This window comes from Struthio camelus, chromosome 1 (assembly GCF_040807025.1).
Source record: "Struthio camelus isolate bStrCam1 chromosome 1, bStrCam1.hap1, whole genome shotgun sequence".
NCBI classification, from domain to species: domain Eukaryota; kingdom Metazoa; phylum Chordata; class Aves; order Struthioniformes; family Struthionidae; genus Struthio; species Struthio camelus.
In genome coordinates, this window is record NC_090942.1 from 196,908,341 (window position 1) to 196,928,757 (window position 20,417).

General features: G+C 37.3%; 1 protein-coding gene across 2 annotated transcripts in view; it reads left to right on the plus strand.

Moving 5' to 3' along the window:
* DCLK1 (doublecortin like kinase 1) overlaps positions 1–20,417 on the plus strand; it is a 251,398-nt gene that overhangs the window by 183,040 nt on the left and 47,941 nt on the right. For both annotated transcript variants that reach the window (XM_068930064.1, XM_068930065.1), the window contains exons 6-8: positions 1,109–1,203; positions 18,747–18,831; positions 20,200–20,308. In XM_068930064.1, coding sequence (XP_068786165.1) covers positions 1,109–1,203; positions 18,747–18,831; positions 20,200–20,308 — 289 coding nt within the window. The remainder of the gene's footprint in view (positions 1–1,108; positions 1,204–18,746; positions 18,832–20,199; positions 20,309–20,417) is intronic.

The window sequence follows — 20,417 nt, forward strand, 5'->3', positions numbered from 1 at the left end:
TGCTTATGAATCCTGCATCGCATTCAGCTCACTCTGTGAGCAATCCTAGCTATCCTTAACTAATCCCACTGCTTCTCATTTTTGCTACAGCTTGGCTTAGTACAGAGCAGGAATTTTGCTGCTTGCTATTAGCAGGTTAAACACTAAGATTTTGTCCATGTTAGAACTCATAGAAGGTAAGTCAAATACCTTGTTGATATCCTAGTATGTAAATATTCTCCTAAAATGCAGAATTTGGGAATCGAATCGTTGATTCTTTTTGTCCTGATGATGACAAGTATGGACTGTGATATGACAGTTGCTTATTTAAAGAATATTTACATATATATGTGATACACGCTTTGTAGTGTTTCTTTCAGTGCTTTAGTGTGAATATTATTGATAGCCTCTTTTGTGATTACTTTGTAGTAGAATTCTGTCCTCTGCTGGTGTTGTTTTGTTAATTTAATGGATAATGTCCCATGCATGCAAAAGATGCTGTTAAAATGAAGAGCACTAACGTATTTGAACGAGCTTATCTATTTGAGAAAGTGATGGCTTGCTGTAACTCAGACTTGGGATGTTACGTCCAGTTCATCTGCATCTAGAAAGGTCTTTTGAGTTAAGTCTGAGGTGATGTTTGGGTCAGGTAGTAATGCAAAAATCTCTTCAAACGAGTGAGTGAGTGACAGCAAGCAGCTGATTTGTTCTTGCAAGCAGTACAGCTTTTTGTTCTGGTGGGTTGCACTTGAAGCCATAACTGAATGGAATGAAAAGCTTTAAATACAGCAAATGTCTGTTAAGGACAAGCACAAAGCACCCTGATCTCCATCACTTTGAAGCATAAGAACAATACAGTTTAAGAAGACATAATAGTATCCTCTGTCATTGACTAAACAGTCTCTTCAGATTCATTATTTGCTTAAACTCTATATAAAAACTGGCTTCATGAGATTCCAAACTGAGGAAACAGTTCTTTTGTGAATTAACTTATTTAATGTTTAAAACATGAAAAAAGCAAATGAGTCTGTTAAAAAAAGAACGAGAAGAAATGAGGTATGTTGATTTAATTATTTCTTTGTTTTCAACAATGCCTTGTATTTATTTTCTGAATTTACTGTCCTCTTAGTGAATGGAACCCCTGGTAGCCAGCTTTCTACTCCCCGCTCTGGGAAGTCTCCAAGCCCATCTCCCACCAGCCCGGGAAGTCTACGGAAACAGAGGGTAAGGAAATAAGGAAACTGATTTCTGAGCGTGGCTGGGCAGGATCTCACATAGCCATTATCAGATAGCCTTCTCTCCAGTGATTCCTTGTGTTTAGAATTATAGGGTGGAAGAGCTTGGATACAATCCTTGTTATGTTTGTGTAACATTCTTAAGTGGAATACAACTGTTCTGTGTCCTTCAAAATGCTAAATATTCTGGGAATTGGTTTATCCTTGAGAAAAAAAGCGGGGGGGGGGGGGGGATGTCGTTCCCCTTTTTTTCAGAACTTTTTTTTTCCTTTAGTTTCTTTTTCCAAGCATCTCACAACTGGAAGAAAATGTTGACGTTGTCAAAGTCTTTTTTTTTTTTTTTTTAAATTTGCCATAGGCGTTATATCACTTGCAAAACCTATAACAGCTTTGATTTTGAAGCTGTTGAAAGTGAAAGAATGCTCTGTAAAATTTAGCTGTAATATCATAGCCTTTTGCAGTAAAGATATTATCAGTAGCAAAGCAACAGGAGACTCTTCAGGTGCCTTGTTGGACCAGAGTTGTTAATAGCTGTAGGTTCCCACTAGCAACTTATATATAGAATCTATAATGTACCTAACCATCCAGAATGATGGTAACACGTATGTTACTGCTGTAACCATGTAACAGACTATTACTGGTCCAACCCAGAAGGCTCTACATGCTGATTTAGTTAATTGGATCTATTCAAAAGCAGTGGGACACACATCTATTTATCTTCTCTTCTGATATTTTCTGAAGTGTGATCAGTTGTTCTCAATGAAAGCTTCCCTAAGGCAGTGCTCTATATCACAGACTTCTGTTTACAAGCACAGTTGGAACACATGTTTTTTCTGCCTTTTAGTTTTTAAATAAAGACATAATTTGTGTCTCTGATAGTAAGGGATTATAGGCAGAATTGACAGTGCTTGACTTTAGCAGCTGGTGCAGTCCTCATGCCCCCCATATCTAGCCCAGGGATAGCAGGAATGTGGCATGACTCACTTCTCACCTGTGTATCCTTCTTTCTTTCTTGTGGATACCAGGGAGCAGAGGAATTGTGCATGCCCAAGTCTTATCCCAAGCTGGGATGCTGCCATGAGATTCTGTCATGACTTGCTTATAGATTTGGAGGCTGACTTGGAAGTACTTTGTGATTTTACAGCATAGAGATAGATAGTGAGTTTCAGCTTGAAGCCTCAGGAGAGTCATGTTTTTCATTTTTTGGTACACAATGAATAAAGATGAAAGTTTCAGGTGGGTGAGCTGGTACTAAAATCTTCTTGAATGCAATGTCTTCCTCACCTGTTTGCTCTTACCCTCAAGGCTTATGAATGGATCATTAATAAGTCATTGAAGAGGGAGGAAAGAGTCGTCCAAATGAATTATACACTGATGATGTAAGGGTGTCTGTTAAGACGGAGGATATCAGTATACAATGGATTTTCATTTGTTTTAAGATTTTTCTCTCTTCATTGGTAACTCTCCAAAGTTTCCTTCCCCACCACTGATGCTTGTATCCCCACAATGAATAAATGATGGGAACCAGGTGGTCAGCACCATTACATACAAGGTGTATTTGTCCACAAGGTTTCCTAAATGTGAAGAGGAAGGCAAATGAGTCTCTTCTTTCCCGGTTCCCCATGGGGAAATATAACCAGATCGCTACATGGCAGTCTTATGGATGCAAAGGGCTGTGTAGTGGTGATATAATCACATTACTAAGTTTATAGGAGATACGTTTCAAAATAAATTACAGGAGAGAGAAGACATTGTGTAAGAGTTGAATTTTGCTCTCAAATATTCATATCCAGTCCCATTGACCTCAGCAGGGGGTCATACTTGCCTAGGAACAGAATTAAGCCTGACAAGTCACGCAGAGGACGAGAAGGAGAAGGATAGGCAACCATGTTGTTAAAGATCATGACACCTTCTATTTTGAGGGTTTATTATAGAAAAAAGATATTTGTACATATGGAAACAAAGGGTATATTCATGTAAAAATACATTAAAACAGTGTTATTTAGGTTGCAAAATCCTCTGCTCAATAGTTAAGGCATGGAAACTTTACAGTTCCCTGAGAATTTAACTCAGCCCTTTTCATGTTTAACTTGTGAAGTGAATGAGCAAAACCATATGATTGTGTCATTAAAGGTCGTAATGTGTATTCATATGACTAAATCAGTTGTATGAACAACCATAAAATAGTGCTTACTAATCCTAAATTTATTGTGTCAGCAGTCTAAAGAATGTTTCGTTTTATTTGGTTTTAGTACCATCTTTTGTATGTACCCATTTAATATTTATTTAGAGAGCAAGTTATTTTATATACCCTATTGTCATAAACCAAATTTGAACCCAGAGCATTTTGTATTGTCTTCAGCCGCTTGAAATGCAGGGCTAACTAGCAAGCCACAGAAGAAAGTTTATTCCCTAGGAGGTTATTGAAATGTTGGTGTCATATGATGGGTATACAGGAGAGAATAGAAGACTGGTTTGGCTGTCCCTCGTCTCCATCCGGAGATGGGAGGTATTCCTGCCCATTCCCAAGAGAAGAGCGTTGGCAGCTAGATCCATGTCCTGGGGTTGGAGATCGTGGTTGGGTTCCTGACGAGTATTCTCTCTTTATTTGGAGTTTGGGAGAGCTAGTGCTCCGGAGCTGAAGTAAGATGCTGGCTCCTGGGAATGCCAGCTCAGCTGTGTAATTAGTTATTTCTCTCTCCATGTGGTTATAATTAGAGGAGTGCCTATCCTCTTGTCATGCCAGCAGGTAAACAAGCTGCCATTAGCCTGTACTGAATCTGGAAGACTAGACTCGAATCAAGCGTTGGATCAAGTATTGAATCAAGAATAGCCTAATTCCCCTTGATGTAACTAATAAATCAGCTCTTCAGCATTCCCGTTTGAGTGTTACAAGGGAGTTGTGGGCTTGGTGCTTAAAATGCTCGGGGGTGTAGGTAGGCTGTCCACATTTTTCCTGAGAAATACGGGTGAGGGGAAGTCATAGGGTTGAATTCAGTGGCACAGAAGCAAGGAACTTCCATAAAATGAGAGATTTCTCCCTGTGAATAGTGAAGGCCTGTAAAAAATAATAGGGATGGTAAAATTTTCCAAAAAAAGAAGTTCCTTCTAATTGTGAGATGTATTAGGCAACTTAAATACAGGGGTTGCTGTTCTTACTTAGTAACATTTAATCATGCATCTTTTTAAAAAATTACATTCTGGCCTTTGACAAAAGGCTTTCCAGTGACCTCTGTAAGACCAGGAGTGTTACTGTGATGCATATACTGTAATCATTAAAACAATACTATTGCAACCCTACAGATAAACATTTAAACCCTCCAGAACCAGAAAATAAGACAGTTTCATCCTTTGTCACTTGCTGACGTCCTTTCTCACATGGCTCAGTCGTACCCAGAAATTGAAGTTATATATTAATAATCTCAGGCAAAATTTAGCCTGTGCTTGAGGAAGGTAAGATTAACAGTATAGCTAAGAGGTTAATTTTATAGGTGTAATACAGGCACTTGAAATTCAACCTGGAATCATTTGATCTTTTGTATTTTTTGGCTTCCTAATATTTAAACTTGTAGCCTTTGTGTTACAGTTATGTTTTCTTATATTCCTTATTTTGAAAATAGAAAGTAAGAAAGATTCTTATTTTTACGTTGTTATGTACTTAATTGGGTATTTCCACAGAAGATAAAAACATCTGCAATTCAGGTTTATAGCAGTTGAAGCAGAGATAGTTATTGTATTGTATGATAGTATGATTAATGGCAAGGACTCAGAAAAGGTGGCATGACAGTCATAATAATAAATATATATAATAGGAACCCCCGATTTTAGTTTACTAGCTTTTGGAATAGTTCTTGAGTTTGTTTTTCCACTGAATTGTAATCGATGTCATTACTTCAGTTAGAGTATACTGATTGCCATTATTTTAAATATATTTTTCTATTTCACTGGAAACTACAATCAATAAAATAATAGAAATTTGAGTTTAAGGTACATCTTGGCTAATTGGGCAGAAAGGTTGAATTTGATATATGTAAGGAGTTTTTGGGTCGCATATTGGCCAACATATCTTTTATTCATGCAGAAAGGTTTTTTTCTTTTTATTGATCCATGCAAAATAATAAACAGATTCTCCTCATATTTTCTCTAAACAAAGTTCTTTGGTTAATTGGAGGCAAGGAAAATCCTTTATCAGAAAGGAAAATTTTCAAAAAAGTGTCAAGTATTTGAAAGTGTATAAAGGGCAGAGAGTATGATCTTGAGATCTTGTGCATGATTTTACTTTAAACCAATCATGCAGATATAAAAATAAACACAAAAATGCTCTCAAGATTTTAAATGTCAGTTCTCAGAAATGTCTTCTTTGTAAGTTCTGAATGCATATTTTTAGTATCCAGAGGAGTAAGCAAACAGTCACCTGGAAGGTACCATTCAAAAGTTTGGTGATTTATCCTCACTAGCAAAGAAGATTTTTTTCTCTACTGCATATTAGAAATACCAAAGCTGGATATGCACAGAAGAAATTTTAATAGTTAACTAACTAGTTACTATTCAAAATGAGGTAGGCTTGTGTATTTAAAATTCTTCTTTGTCTGGATTGTTCCCATAGAAATTCATATAAGATCTGATTTTCAGAAGTGTGTGCCAGATTAACCTGACTGTTACTGTGTGTACACATGCCCGTTCTCCATTTACATGCAGAATAAGCAACCGAGGGAATTCAAATCCCCTTTATACCATGCCTGCAAGTGAAACATAAACCTGCATAAGTTATGTAGACCTTTGTAAACTCGAAATTTTAAAACACTCATTTTAAGCAGTTCATGTTTCAAAGCACAGCTTTTAGGTCTTTTTGTTTGTTTGTTTGTTTGTTTTGTCTCAGCTATCTTCTGGTGGTTAAAAAAATCTGCAAAACTCAAAACCAAAAGCATAGACCAATGCTAAAGCCGGTTCCAGCTGGCTTTTCATGCCTTCCCGTTTTCACGTACTCTTGTATTTTTGCAGACCTGGCCAATGTTTTGTCTTGTATTTGTTTTGATGTATTTTGTAACTATGTTTTATACTTAAAGGGCCCCCAGAAACAGCTTAAAGATATCAAAGCTGCTCTAATGAGGTGTGCTGGGGAGGGGGAAGGAACTGCAAAGCCAGTGGAGCCATCAGCACCTCTCTAAACCAGCCTCTTTGCCTGAAAAGACAGTACTCTCTCCTATGCTGCTTCTCCTGGGGGGACTTTCTCTTTCATTCTTTGGTGTCATGTATCTTGGAGAAGGCTGCTGTGCTGTGTAGGCTGAACGGGGCGATGCAGTATCCTCGAACAGCTTTGGCGTTTGCAGATTATCCGATCAGTTAGAGGGTGCTTACAGTGGGTGCTGGGAAACTGGAGTAGATCCATACACTCAGAGTCTCTCTTCCTGCTGGCATGAGCTGGTTGCTTGGCTACCATCAGAAAGAGCCGGCGACTAGGGGATTGTACCTGCTGCCTTTTTACAAAGGAAGATAAAAGTAGAAAAGACATGCCAATGTCAGATATGTGCAATATATGTAATGGCAGTATTTGGTAATGCCAGCATTCTGGGTTGCTGGATGCATACTGTATGACAGTGGGTGGCAAGTTTGGGGTACCTTTTAATATAAGGTAAGCATCTACTTTCCTACTACTGTTTGTGAAATAAAAGGGATATATATATATATATATATATATATTATTTTGGAAAAAGGAAAGGATTAAACTGATACTGCGAAGTGTCCAGCCAGTTAAGAGACTCTCCAGAACAGCTAAACATTGTTTTAAAAGTGTTTAATGGGAAAGAGTCAAAGAAGAAAATAATTGCTATTTAAAATACTTTGTACATTCGAACTCTAAATTGATTTACTAGCCATGTGTTTATTGATTAAAAATTAATTCTATGAAATTAAGCCAAAAATCTGAATATATACAATGTGTATTTTCTGTTAAAAAGTATTTTCTGGTCCACAGTAACAAAAGTTTGTAAGACAGTTGCAGTGCAACAAATCAAACAGAATAAACAAATCTATACTGCACTTCATCTTACAGGACCTGTATCGCCCACTCTCTTCGGATGATTTGGATTCAGTAGGAGACTCAGTGTAAAAGAGAAAATGGAACAGTGTTTATGGTTTGTGATTTGGTGAAGGTTTAACATTTTAAAAGAGAATAGCTGCTAATTTACAGTAACAGTGAATCACACAAAAGAGTTTTGCATATTTAATATTTAAAACATGGGGCCAAATTAATTCTAAAATGTGGGGGCATTTTTCACTTTACCACTGCATTTAAGTGCAAGAATTTGTAATGAATGAGCCATTGAATATGTCCATCAAATGCAAAACAGCATTGTGCACACTTTAAGGGATGAAGACTGGATAAGGTGACTATAACGCACAAATTCGTAGCAGGCACATTTATGAATAGCACGCTTTTTATCATCTAAGGTACTGATTATATGTTCTGTTTTTAACATGGATATCTTTATTCATTTTGATATGAATGCTTAATGAATGCTTTACTTTACCAATGAATAGGTAAAACTGCAGAAAAGAAAAAACCTACCATATTAAACTGATTTTACTGTGCTGCCTGATCCTGATACACACATCTGGATCTCTCAGATCTCATTCTTTTCAGTGTTTAGTCTGTTTATCTAAACAAAAAGAAAAGGAAGAAATCCTGTGTCATTGCTGAACAAAAAATAAAAGCTTTCAAAGCACTGTTAAATTATCTTTACTGTATTACAGTTTGATGACAGAAGGATGTTCACAGGCAGCATGAATGTTTTACCTTCCAAGAGCTGTTAATACTGATCACCTCTGCATTGCATGATGAAGTAAATATGGACTAAAATATCTTAAACAGGAAATATGTGGGCCTGCCGGCTAGCAGCATACGCACAATCTGACACAGGTATGAGGACACCTCTTGGTAAAACACGTTTGGCCTGAGAAACTACTATTTTTTTCACTTATGTTAAAGACAGGAACATTTTTTTATGTGCTGTAATAAGACATTTTATGCCATTTCTAAATAAGCCATTTTAAAATGAAAGCATATAGAAATGGTGGAACTGTGAATCATCCTCCGGTTGACCTAATTTCTCTGTTTTCATAATTTCCAGAGGTGGTCATTTTGTACAGCATGAATATGCAAAACTCCTTTACTGTTAAGTAGATCATGCATTATAATCAGTTGCTTAACAAATACCTACTAATTCTGTTTGTTTTCTGCTGCTTTATTGTGCAAATCTTAGTCAGCTACTCTAATTCACGTAATAGCAATATTTCCAGTTATATTCTCCAAATTGATTTAATATTTATCTGTTTTATTTCACGCCATAGCACAGTGATCGTACACGTTTACTGTCTTATACATTTCCTTTCAGTGTCTCAAAAAGTAGTGATTTAAGAATTAGAAGTCAGTGTGATTCTGACCCTCCACAAAAATCTATAGAGAAGATATTAGTAATGATTTAACATATGTTGAAATCAGGAAAATTTACTTAGTAGGAGGAAAATGTTTAGCATGCCAGCTTTTAAATGTAGTGAAATAATACACTTGGTCCGTAATAAAATTCCACAGCTAGAAAACGTTGGCATGTGATACTATGGCTTCACTGTATTATTAGCATTTTTTTAATGGAGGATATTTACAGAAATAAATAAAAGGGCAGCAGAATACAAAACTTACCTTCTCTGTTTCCGATACTTGGTTCCAGTATCACCTCGAGAAAAAGTCATTAATCTGGCAGGTTTGCTGACGCAGTTAGGTCATTCCGTTTTGAAATGCATGTTTTGCCGTTCCTGCTTCAAGACTTCAGTTTTAAAACTGTTTCCAGCAATATGAACAGTCCCCCCACCCCACCCCAATCAAAAGGCTGTCCTGTTCTACTGGAAAAGTTCACAGCTGTGAAGTTACTTGCATTTTTGCCTGTTATGAGCCTTTCTAAAATATATTACTCAATCCCAAGAAATGCATATTAGGTAAAGGTGCACTGGGATCAGTTTCCAAAAATTCAGTTTCCCCTCTACACTGGAAAAAATAAATACTGACTTCTGGAGAATTGCTTTGGTCTATAAAGAAAGTAAATTTCAGGAATTTTGTTTTTCCTCCCCTCTTCCTTATAGACTACATACAGCTGCTTAGAGCAGTTTATTCAGTATATTTGTTCTGCATAGAAAGCACAGATGATTGCCAGCAAACGTGAATTCCATGGCTTTGCTTAGCTATGGAAAAGAAAAATGGACCTTATATCAGTAATTGTTATCGTAGCGAGTTTTCCATCAAGACTGTTTCAAAGAATATAGCTGGTTCATAACATTTAATCATTTCAACATATGACTCGTATTAAGGGGCTATTCGGGGGCAATATGTATCATTAATATTTCATTTAAGGAATGAAAAGTCCCTTAGAGATTGAAAAGGTACACTGTTTATAGACTTTGAGATCCCTTTTGTGTGGATTGTAATTGCCATTATACATGAGCAGAAATGATATGTTTCTTCTGAGCAAGACCGGACGGTTTCAGTTTATTTGGTGAAACTGAAATTGTGTTTCTTGGTACTGTAGTTCTGCTTGCAACAGCACAGGTTTTAGTTTGTCGCTAGATTTCATCAACTTCATTAAATAACAGAATAGCTTAAGCAACTTTATAGTGTTTGAACCTCTTATAGTTCTCTGTATGCTGCATTATTTGTGCCTACTATAAGGTCATTACCATGTAGCTGAAGAGTCTTGTATAGGTTGTGAATGCTTTGCTTCTCCTTGAGCTTTATGAATCCTTGTGGTTATTTCCTTAATGCTTTATGCAACTTTCTGGGTTTTTTTTCTCTCTTTTCTTTTATGCAACAAACAGTTCACATGTGAAGCACAGAATGTATGTGTGTATATGTATAAGTTTATACACACATGCACACACGCACGCACACACAAATATATATAGATTAATGGTTTTGAAATCCATGCACAGTTAGGTGCCATTTATGGCTTCTTTAAATGAATATATGGGGAAAAGGTATGGGAATGTATGGGAAGATGTTCATCTCGTGCGGTTTGCCGGAGCTCTGTCAGCGTGAACGGAGCTGTGACAGTCTGCACTTGCCGAGCAGCTCCCCTTCGGGACTATACACAATTTTAAGAGATCTCATGTGCGAATGAGGTATGTCGTTGTTAGTTCTGCTCCGTTTTACGTTAGTGGCAAAACCATGGCAGACTTCAAGGTGGGAAGTATAGGGCCTTATACGTGGAAGTATGCATACGCGGACAGAGCTGTAATCCTAAAGTTAAAGCAATATTCTTTTGACGTGTTCAGACTTGTGTCTCCTTGGGAAGTGCCCTGTTCTGCAGTGTAACTATTAAGTCATCAAATATTAGAAAGTTTTGCTGTAGGAATCTGTTGTGAAGTCTTTAGCAGTCAGAATCTAATATGAAAATTGCTTTTCAATTTGTAAAATAATTCAGGGGCAGCACATTATGTTTAGTTATTTGCCCTTTAAATCATTTTCACAAGGCCTCTATGGCTGCAAAATGAAAATCCGGAAGTATTCATATAAATATGCATCTGTCATTGTGAATATATATGGGTACTATAAGACAGATTACATCCTGTTAAACGGCCATGGAGAACATGTGGGTTGATATTGGTTTGTTTAAAAATAGAAATAAATAATAGTATTTGCTTTTACAGTTTCATGTTTCACGCTATGGTGTGAACTTTATATACTGCAGCATGTTACAGAGCATGTCCTCCAACTCTAAATGTTAAAATGAATTGACAGTGTTATAGAAATGATTCTTAAATGAACCCAGGTTTACTGTTTTATCAGAAAATAGTTGAAAACTGAACAAATATAAAATCTGTTAAGGTGCTAAATTACCCCATCACTTGAAAAATACTTAGATTAATGTCATCTATGCTTTTCCTTGCATCCAGTTAATAATATGCAACCAAGTACAAGATTATTCGTAATCTAATTTTCACATTCAGTTTATCTGTTAGTGATGGGATGATATCTTGTAACTGGGAATGATCAGTGAAAATATAATCTTACGTCATGCAACCAGCAGTAGCTTTACATGTAGGTAAAAGTCAGTGAGCGGTTATCACACCCTTTCGAAATGGGTGTGATAACTCACAGGAAAAGCCTCTGCTCAGAAAGCCGTGCGTGCAGAGCAGAACAGGCTCCGCTGAGCCGTGTTTGCTGAAGTAACACGTTTTGACTGGCTTGTTTTGCCTATTTCACCTTGCACCTGAATTTGCGGGATGGCTGAGGGCCCTTAACTCCCCATTGAAGTCACTGGATGTGTAGATACATGTACTGGGTATGCACAATATAGAGGGGCTGAAAACACACGCAATGCACACACCCATGTTTGTATGCATTTTAGTGTCTGTATTTGTGCATGTTGATTATATTCAGTTTTGCCTAAATTAATCCTCAGCAGTGAAGTATGAAAAAAGATATACTGTATTCAGTGTGTACTTGTTGTCTGATGTTATATGAGGTAATTAGTTTGTGGTTTGCCCTGCAATACAGTGTTTTGGGATTTAAACTCTAGTGAAAGAGGAGCTAACAATGTTTCTGCTAAGGCCTCTTCATTTTGTTAGTTGCACTATGATATTGTAAATATTGGCACATTTACAACATAAGTTGAAGATTTTACAAAATTCTGCGTACAATTATTTTTTTTAAACAAAAGTGCTTGGATATTTGCTTTTTCAAATATACCGTTTTTGTATTAATGTGATGCAGCAAACCAAAAAGAAAGCTGTTGATTAATCAACAAACAATGTAAAACTTGCAAAAATAAATGCCGATGAATGTTTTATTTCATATAATCAGCTGAAGAAAATCACCTTCATTTTGTGCCATTGTTTCATCATACTGTGTTGTACTTGTGTTTCATATTTCACCATGTCATCCTGGTTGCAGTTTGTTGTTTCGCTAGATTTAACATTACCTTAGATTATTGTAAGTGATGTAATAAATATATTTAAAAAATACACACTGCTCAGTGAGTTTATTTTGGAAATGTGATTAACAGGCTTTAAAAAAACACTTGTGGTTGGTATTGCATGTTCATTTTGGATCAGCACTGTCCCTCTAGCAGTTCACTTAGTGTAAGCATATGGGATTTATGCATCCTAATGAGTTCCTTTGAATAGTAGATGCATTCAGTACCTTTTTAAATAATAAACTCTGGGCTCTAGTGTGTAGATGTAAAAGTTCCTTCAAGGAAGAATTTTGTTCCTAATGGGTCCTTTGGAGACAGTAAATATACCTGCCATGAATTGGTTATGGGCAAGTTTCTGTGCACACGGCGGGATAGATTTGAAGTATGAAGTGAGGAATTAGTATACTGTCCCCAAAGCAACGTACCAGCTCCCTGCTGACAACCGGGCTTTAGCAGCACTCCTCTTAAGTCAATTATTAGGAAAGTATGCCTGCAAAAAACTGAGAGTACTGAAACATACCTACTGTGTTTAAAAATAAGTACTTGGTTTCCTTAATAGTTCTTCTTACTCTTTAAAAATATCTATCTATTTCCGACTTTTATTTGGTTGGGGCAGGGGAAGAGAGACGTTGCAATCTGTGACACTCCATCTCCTGCTGGTCTGCTGCTTCAGATCTTGTACAAACGCTCTCTTGAAGAGATCTGTGGGGCTGATATAAATGCTAGTTTTTAAGCTCTCTTGGCTGAAGTAAGTAGGTCTGCCGAAAAAAGACATGCAGACACAAAAGGAGATAGCTCTATAGAAATGAGGAGAAGTAGAAACAAAACAGTGGAGGTTTATGTCTCTACCCAGTAACAGGTAAGAATATCAGGAAAGCTTTTAAAATTCACCTCAAATAGATTAAAAATCAAAGTGATGATTGTGCTGTGTTCTTAATGAGATGGAAGAAATAGGAAGCTCCTTTGACTGCCTTTGAATTTTCGTTTTGTTGTTGGGTGGAAAATTTTACCTCGATGTAACTTTAGAAAAGGAAAAAAGATAACCTCCACATTGCACTACTGCGCGTGTAACTTTTTATGTTAACCACAGTATGGATACCGTAACAGTAGGTCAACTTCTAATATCATGAATCTGATACATTTAATTTTTTAGGACCATCAATCTTCTTGAGGATACCAAAGGCTGAGTGAGCCTAGAGTCTGAATTATAGCTCAGCTTTGGAAGTAAGCATGAGGAGCTAGCAGAGGTTAGATTTAAGTTTACTTTTAGATTTACTTTTAAATACTGTATACGAAACTATTTTGGTCTTTCAGAATTGCGTTTTTGCACAAATCAGCTGAGTATGTGAGCAATTGATGCTGCAATTTAATAAGAGGATCCTAACAGAACAAAGTGCTTCAGTTTGAAAATTTAGCTCCCTTCTGTCAGCTCCATTTTCTTGCAGACTCTCCCCTTTATCCCTCTATCCCTCAAAGAAGGAAAACAGCACAGGCTCCTAAATGACACACACCCGCTTATTCGTTGTCTTGCTGTCTCCATGCTGTGTAAATCCTGAATTGCGTACGTGAAAAACATGTCATTTCCCCAGGCGGGGTCTCTTTTAAATGAAGTGACCTAAAAATACAGTGTAGGATGTCGAACAGTGGACACGTAGCAAAGCTTGCATACATTTTCCAGATGAAGGCAGTTTATAACTAAATGTGGATCTTATATGGCAGTTCAGTGTAGGGTCTGAATTTGAAGAGAGCAACTGCCTCATTTCTCTTCCTGTACGTTGAATTCCATTGCTTTCCATTCAGCACAAAGACTGTGGATTTGATGTTTCTCTGTGAAGAAATTTTTTGCCAGCTTTGTACCGTTTACATGAAAACTTTTCTTCCCTCTCAGCTGGCGGAGCCAAAAAATGTAAGCAATTAAAGAAAAATGAGGAACATTTTTCACGGGACAGCTGGGAGATAGAGTTTCAGTCTAACCCTTTGCTTCTCTCTAAATTGAATAATAAACTGACTTTGTCCTTTAAAAATTACATCAAGATATGTTGTTTTTACTGTTTTCAAACCAGCTGTCCCCTGCTTAACCTTTTAAAAGCATCTTGTTTTCTGGAGACACACCTTTTTGTTATACTGATTCACTTATTTCTTGCTTACCACTATTATATATTACAGGAATTTGGGGAGTCCTTCAAAGTCCTTCAAAGCTAATGCCTGCACTGTGGTATTGTCTTTATTTTACCATTAAACGCGATGATCTTCAGGCTAAGGAGTGGGCTGTGTCAGAAATTCATGACGGCTACCTTGCAAAGATTATTTATAACCCGACTGAACACTTCACACAGGGCAGGCTACAAAGAGGTGACCGTGGTTGTTTAACTGTTTTATTTTGTTTTTAATCCTATTTATCTTTGCTGAATTGAACTTTATCCTGCACATGTTACTGATATTTCCAGCTTTTTCTCTTCCCAGGTTTTTTAAATTCTATAGAATTCTTAGGAATAGGTGAAATCTTAGGAAACATTATTTAAAGACATTAAAAATCCCCTTGTGCTAGGCCTCATTCCTGAACTTACAGTTTGTTTACTAATTTTGATCTTGGTTTCATTAATACTATTTCTAGCAAAACTCTGCATGAGTTCCAACTTAGCTTTTACACCTGTGTGCATTTCTGTTACTCACATTTCATCCAGATGCTTCCTTCACACTATACAAAGGAATCTATTGTCCGGGGACTTTGTAGACTCCATATGCGCTAATAAAGGTTTTGAGAGGTTTGGAAAATATAATACAGTGTTTGGTTTTCAAGATTCAGGAATCTGAATTGCATTAGCAAACTTCCTAGACATACTTGTTTAGTTTCCTTTCATAACTGCTGGTACTGGTAGGCCATGAAAGTTATTCCTGCTATTGAGCTGCAGTACGATTTTAAGAATAATATGGGACAAAGGTGAGTATCGGGAGAGAGCAATTAAAATAATATTTATTTTACTGCCTTTTTAAACTGAATTTGAGGAATTTCCACTGAGATACAAACTATTTACAAAACAGTTGCTAAATGAATCTCCCAGTGAGACACGGATGAAACTCTATAGTGCTAATGTTTCTATTCACATCATTGAGATGTGAGGTGTGTTGGCCATCTGTTATATAAACCTGAATAGGATCTGAAATCCTTACACCTAAGACCTGATTTTTTTATGCCATCGCTTTTACGGAGGTGTGCCATAAAAATGGCCATGTGCTGGCAACCTGTGCAACTGGACCCCTTTAAATCTGTGTAAAAGTGATGACATTTCAAGCACCTCAGCTTCTCCTAAAATTAAAACAGCTAATTGCATTAAGGTCTGTGGCCTGAAGAGATTATACTGTTGCTTAGAGTTTGTTTTTCAAACCCCACCTCTGTAATATCCCTAATGGGGTCTACAGCTGTGCGAGCAACAGCGTGCACGACAGACTGCCTCCCCATTGGCAAGCCAACTGGAAGGAACACCAAGAGCCACAAGGATTATTGGACCCGGAGGGCTTTCAGCTTGTGAGAACAACGAGCTAATTAAAGTCTAAACGAACTGAATGTCCTTCTAGCTTAAGTAAAGCTAAATAAATAAATGCCTATGCGGTGTTCTGGAGAACTGAATAAAGAGGAAAATATTCTATGTCCTATTTGCCTGGTAGTGTCTCTTTAATTGTAGAAGAGGGTGGTCTTTGCCTAGACATTGCAAATATATTCAAATGTACAGTTCTTTTTTAATCTGTTTTTTTAATAGGAGGGGTTCAGCAAAGGTAATAAAAAGTATACGTTTTCTTCGTATTTTTCAAATTGGTAGTTTTAAAAATCCCAGTTTGTATTTTTATCACCTCTCTTTAGCTACTGCGTTTGTCTCATTGGCAAGCTGTACTTCTGCCCACACGCTTGTACTTTGCACACAGCTCTTAGTAAAGGTGGTGTACGTTTTGTTTGCAGACCTATGAGACACTATATACTAGTAATGCTTCACTTCAGTGCATCTTCAGTCATGAGTACCATCTTAGCCTTCCAGTTCTTATGTAGTGATGCAAACGTGGTGTGAATAAGAAAACAGATAGGGGCACTTCAAAAAAAAAAAGCCATCTCATATTAGTGATTTGTTTCCTTTCAAATTTATATGGGCCACCTTTTTTTTTTCAATTTTGTTACTATACTTTGGCTAAATACATATTTAGGCAGCTATACACAAGACAGCTCTTTGAGAGTGAGTTTATATTTAAGAGTCACGTGTAAGGGGTATTAAGACTATATGTGTTTAAAGTGAAGCACTGAAATATTTTGCTGAAATGGGAGCTAGAAGGATTCCAATTTGGGAAGGACTGAGCAGTCACAGCTCTCATCAAAACCAGAGATGAGGATCCTTGAGAAATCAGGTTCCCAAATAGAAATTTGAGTCTCTGTAGGCACCCATTTTGAGAAAATTTAGCCACCAAGTTAAATCTCAATTATTTTTTGTGTTGTATCGTTTTAATGTTGTAAAGATTAATTCCTGGTTGTATATGTATCATATACTAAACATATTTAAATTGTAATTCCTTTAAGAAAATGCTACATGATAGGAAAAGAAATAACAAAAAAAAAAAGCAGACACAGCCGAATGAGTAGAGAAAGAATGTTTTTCCGCTTATTATACAAGCAGGACTGTAAAGGAAATCTATCATTATAAGCTATATAAAAAGAGTGATTTTAAGAGTGACTTCTCCATCTTTGAGAATTCATAGCATTTTCCTGTTACCTTGATCCTCATCTGCACATTTGCTTGAAAGTGAACCTAAGGTAAGTTTTTACGGAGCTATCTAGCATAGTTTAAACAGGAATAACACCATAAACATGTCCTAATCATGAAACAAGGGCAGTAATGTCTTAGCAAGCTGCATACAGTTAGTCAGTGCTCCTTTCTGTCATTGAGAGCCAGCAAATATGGTGCAAAAACTGATGAATGCATTTTTTAATTCTGGTCAAAACTAAGAAGAAACGCTTAGATGAGTGAAAAGAGTGAGCTGATGATGATTAAAAGGAAAAGCAAACAATCTCTTGGTAGACAGGGGATGTGCAAGCTCTCAAGATTATTAAATGAAAAATAGGCCAGCTTCAGCCTTTGTCTGAATCATCTGACCTTAATCTGTTGTGGGAGAAATTAAAACTTAGTCTGTTCGGATGAACTCAGCATACTGGCCGGCTTCTAACTCTGCTAACTGCATTCTCCCTGACTCCATACTCTGCAAAAAATGTGGGCACTACATTGTTCGTTGTTCTTGTTCCGGTCAGCTTCTATATTCCACCACTGGTAGATGAAATAGTTTCTAAAGAAACTGTGTATTAAATGTGTAAGTGGATTAACACCCTGATTGTCAGCATCTAGATACCTTGCAATCATAGGCCAGGATCTGTCCCTAGTGTTAGTTACATGGAGTCTGACTTGCAATTTATGTAATACATAGATTCAAGGAGGTAACTCTGAGCGCTGCAGCCCTTTGTAACCTTTCAGCCTGAAAACTATGTGAACCCAAGAGAGGTCCTGTTTTAATTTTGGAAATGCTCTAAGTACTTCTAACTCTTGTTGCAACATGAGCACCTGAGCAAATGCTCATTTTTACTGTAATATTGAAGGGCCACTTTCAGTAGTTTCTTTCAGTTTCCATTGAAGACGGAAGAATCATGAAGATATGTTCATATAATCATTATACAGCACAGAATAAAAGTTTTGGGTGAAGTCCCATCCATCTCATGTGTTTGTTTAATTTCAGCCATCTAGATGCCCGATGAAGCAGTCTTCCTAAAAAGTACCTGTCTAGATTTCATATGTAAGTGATAGACAGAGATAGGTGCTTTGGAAGGCTTCCCTGCTGATACCCTGCCTGCTATATTTTTGGCATCCAAGTTAGATGACCATCAGCCTTCTGGAGGCTATAAAGGTATTTTCTTCCCCCTTAGACGCTGCATTTACCAGATTTAAAACAGAGGTGCAGGCTTATGCCTCATATGGGCTGTATCCAATCACTTCTTTTTTATAAAAAAGCAATTTTTCACACTGCATTTTATTTTCTCCATATATTAGCATAATGAATTTACTCTTCTAGAGCACAGCTGGGGAGGTTTTCATCAGATGTTAGTGCGCAAAAGGGACAAATTCAGCCCATAACAAAACCAACTTCAGTCTGGTTTTGTGCTTTTAGTGTCTGTCAGGTTACTGATGTTGCTGAGAGAACAGTTGCCTGCCGGTAGAGGGCATGCAGCTCCTCAGTTTTCCCTGCTAAAATGTGTGTGGAACAGGGAGAAACTACTTTTTCTAGTGGAGTCTACATAAATATGTAGTTACATATAATGAATTGGGGATCTCTACATTTAAATGGGGTACTAGAAGTATAACTTTAGTGGAAAAATTGGACTCTCCCCAAGCATCCTGCATGTCCCTCCACAAAAGAAAATTGATAACTTTATGCAGAGATCATTGAAGCCCCTCTGGGACACCTGTCCAGTAAGAACATGCTGTGGCTGTTCGTGCTCTTTAACGATCGTCTATTTTCATTTGTGTCTCTCCATTTCCAGAGCTCCCAGCACAGTGGCTCCTCTACCTCATTAGCATCCACCAAAGTTTGCAGCTCTATGGATGAAAATGATGGACCTGCAGAAGGTAACACTGGAAGGCTGGCATTTCAAAGCAGTCAATGTAGTGATAACAGCAGCTGTGTAGGAGATGCGTCATTCTTGCTGCCAGAGAAGGTGGGAGCACTGCAGGCAGGATGACTTTCCATTAGAAGGCTCGTCAGTCTGAGTGAACCAGTTCAAGTTCACTCCAGATCAGATTTGATCTGTATTTGGGCATCCCTATTCAGAAATGTTTCTGGCGTCCCACGCTCTGGATATTAGTTGTATGGGTGACACAGCACTGACTGGATTATTTCACTAATTTTTTGTCCCATCCGTCATGATAGTAGAGAACATGGTGCTGCCCTGAGTCCCTACTCAGAAATGACTAGGCTCACCACATACTAAGGCTTCCAACAAGTTGGCTAAGGGATAGTGTCGGCTCTAATATTGCCACTTCACATGCACATACACGTAAGTGTGTGTGTATGTTCCTGTCTGACAGTAATTCTTCATGCGCCTATGAATGCAAGCAAACCCCAGCCTCCATATGTCATAACGTTCGCTTTCAATACTAAACTGGAACAAAGGACAGATACGGATATAGTTGAAAGGTGTTGTCTTGAAAAGTGTAAATTTAAGTCACGTCTTTGAGAGGCATTTTTTTATGTTAACGATATTTATATAGTTTGTATCAGCTGAAGTTTACAGTCAGCCTTTAGAGGCATGTTAGATATTTGTAACACACTATTTCAAATATGTTTAAAAAATAATGGTACATGAGTGAGCACTAAAACACATGAAACTGCAAACTTTTCTTATGCTTAGACACTGTGTAATGCAATTTTACCTAAACATCTGGTGCCCAGGTTGCATGTGAGGTAGTATTATTGAGAACATTTGTTTAAAAACTAAATATTTAATATTGGGGGAAGGGGAGAACTAGCACTTAGCACATGAGGAGTTTTATGGATGTCTCAGTTTACAGGATGTAATAAAATAAGTGCTTGAGTGTTGGACTTCTTTGGTACATATATTTAATCATGCTGTGTCAAGGAGTTCCAACCCTTTTTGGAGGCTGGTCTGCGCTTGTGCAGATCACAGAGGCCTTTTCATAATTAAAAAAATACAATTTTGGTTTTATCCTGGGGGCATATTGCAACAGGAGTGGTAAACTATGTAACACTCAAATGGTGGTATGTTTGAGCCCCCAGAAGTCTTATTTTTCATTGTTGTATCTGTGTGAAACCTGTTGAGTATATACAATGTCAGCAGCATGGTTTCAGTGTACAGTAAGTGAGATACTGACTCTGAATGGTTTCCAGGCTCCTAAACCATAGACTTAAAATGCATGTTATGTGCAACATCTGTGTTTCCTTCACTAACAATAAAAATGTACTAATGATTCTTTCAGAAGTGTTGGAGGAAGGCTTCCAGGTTCCAGCATCAATAGCAGAGCGATATAAAGTTGGAAGGACTATAGGAGATGGAAATTTTGCTATTGTGAAGGAGTGTATAGAAAGGTGAGAAGGATAATTTGCTTATTACTGTAAAAGCTATCACTAATGTCATGCTTTTCTAGATCATGTCTTTATTTGTAGAATATAGGACATGTGGAATAAGGTAATGTCT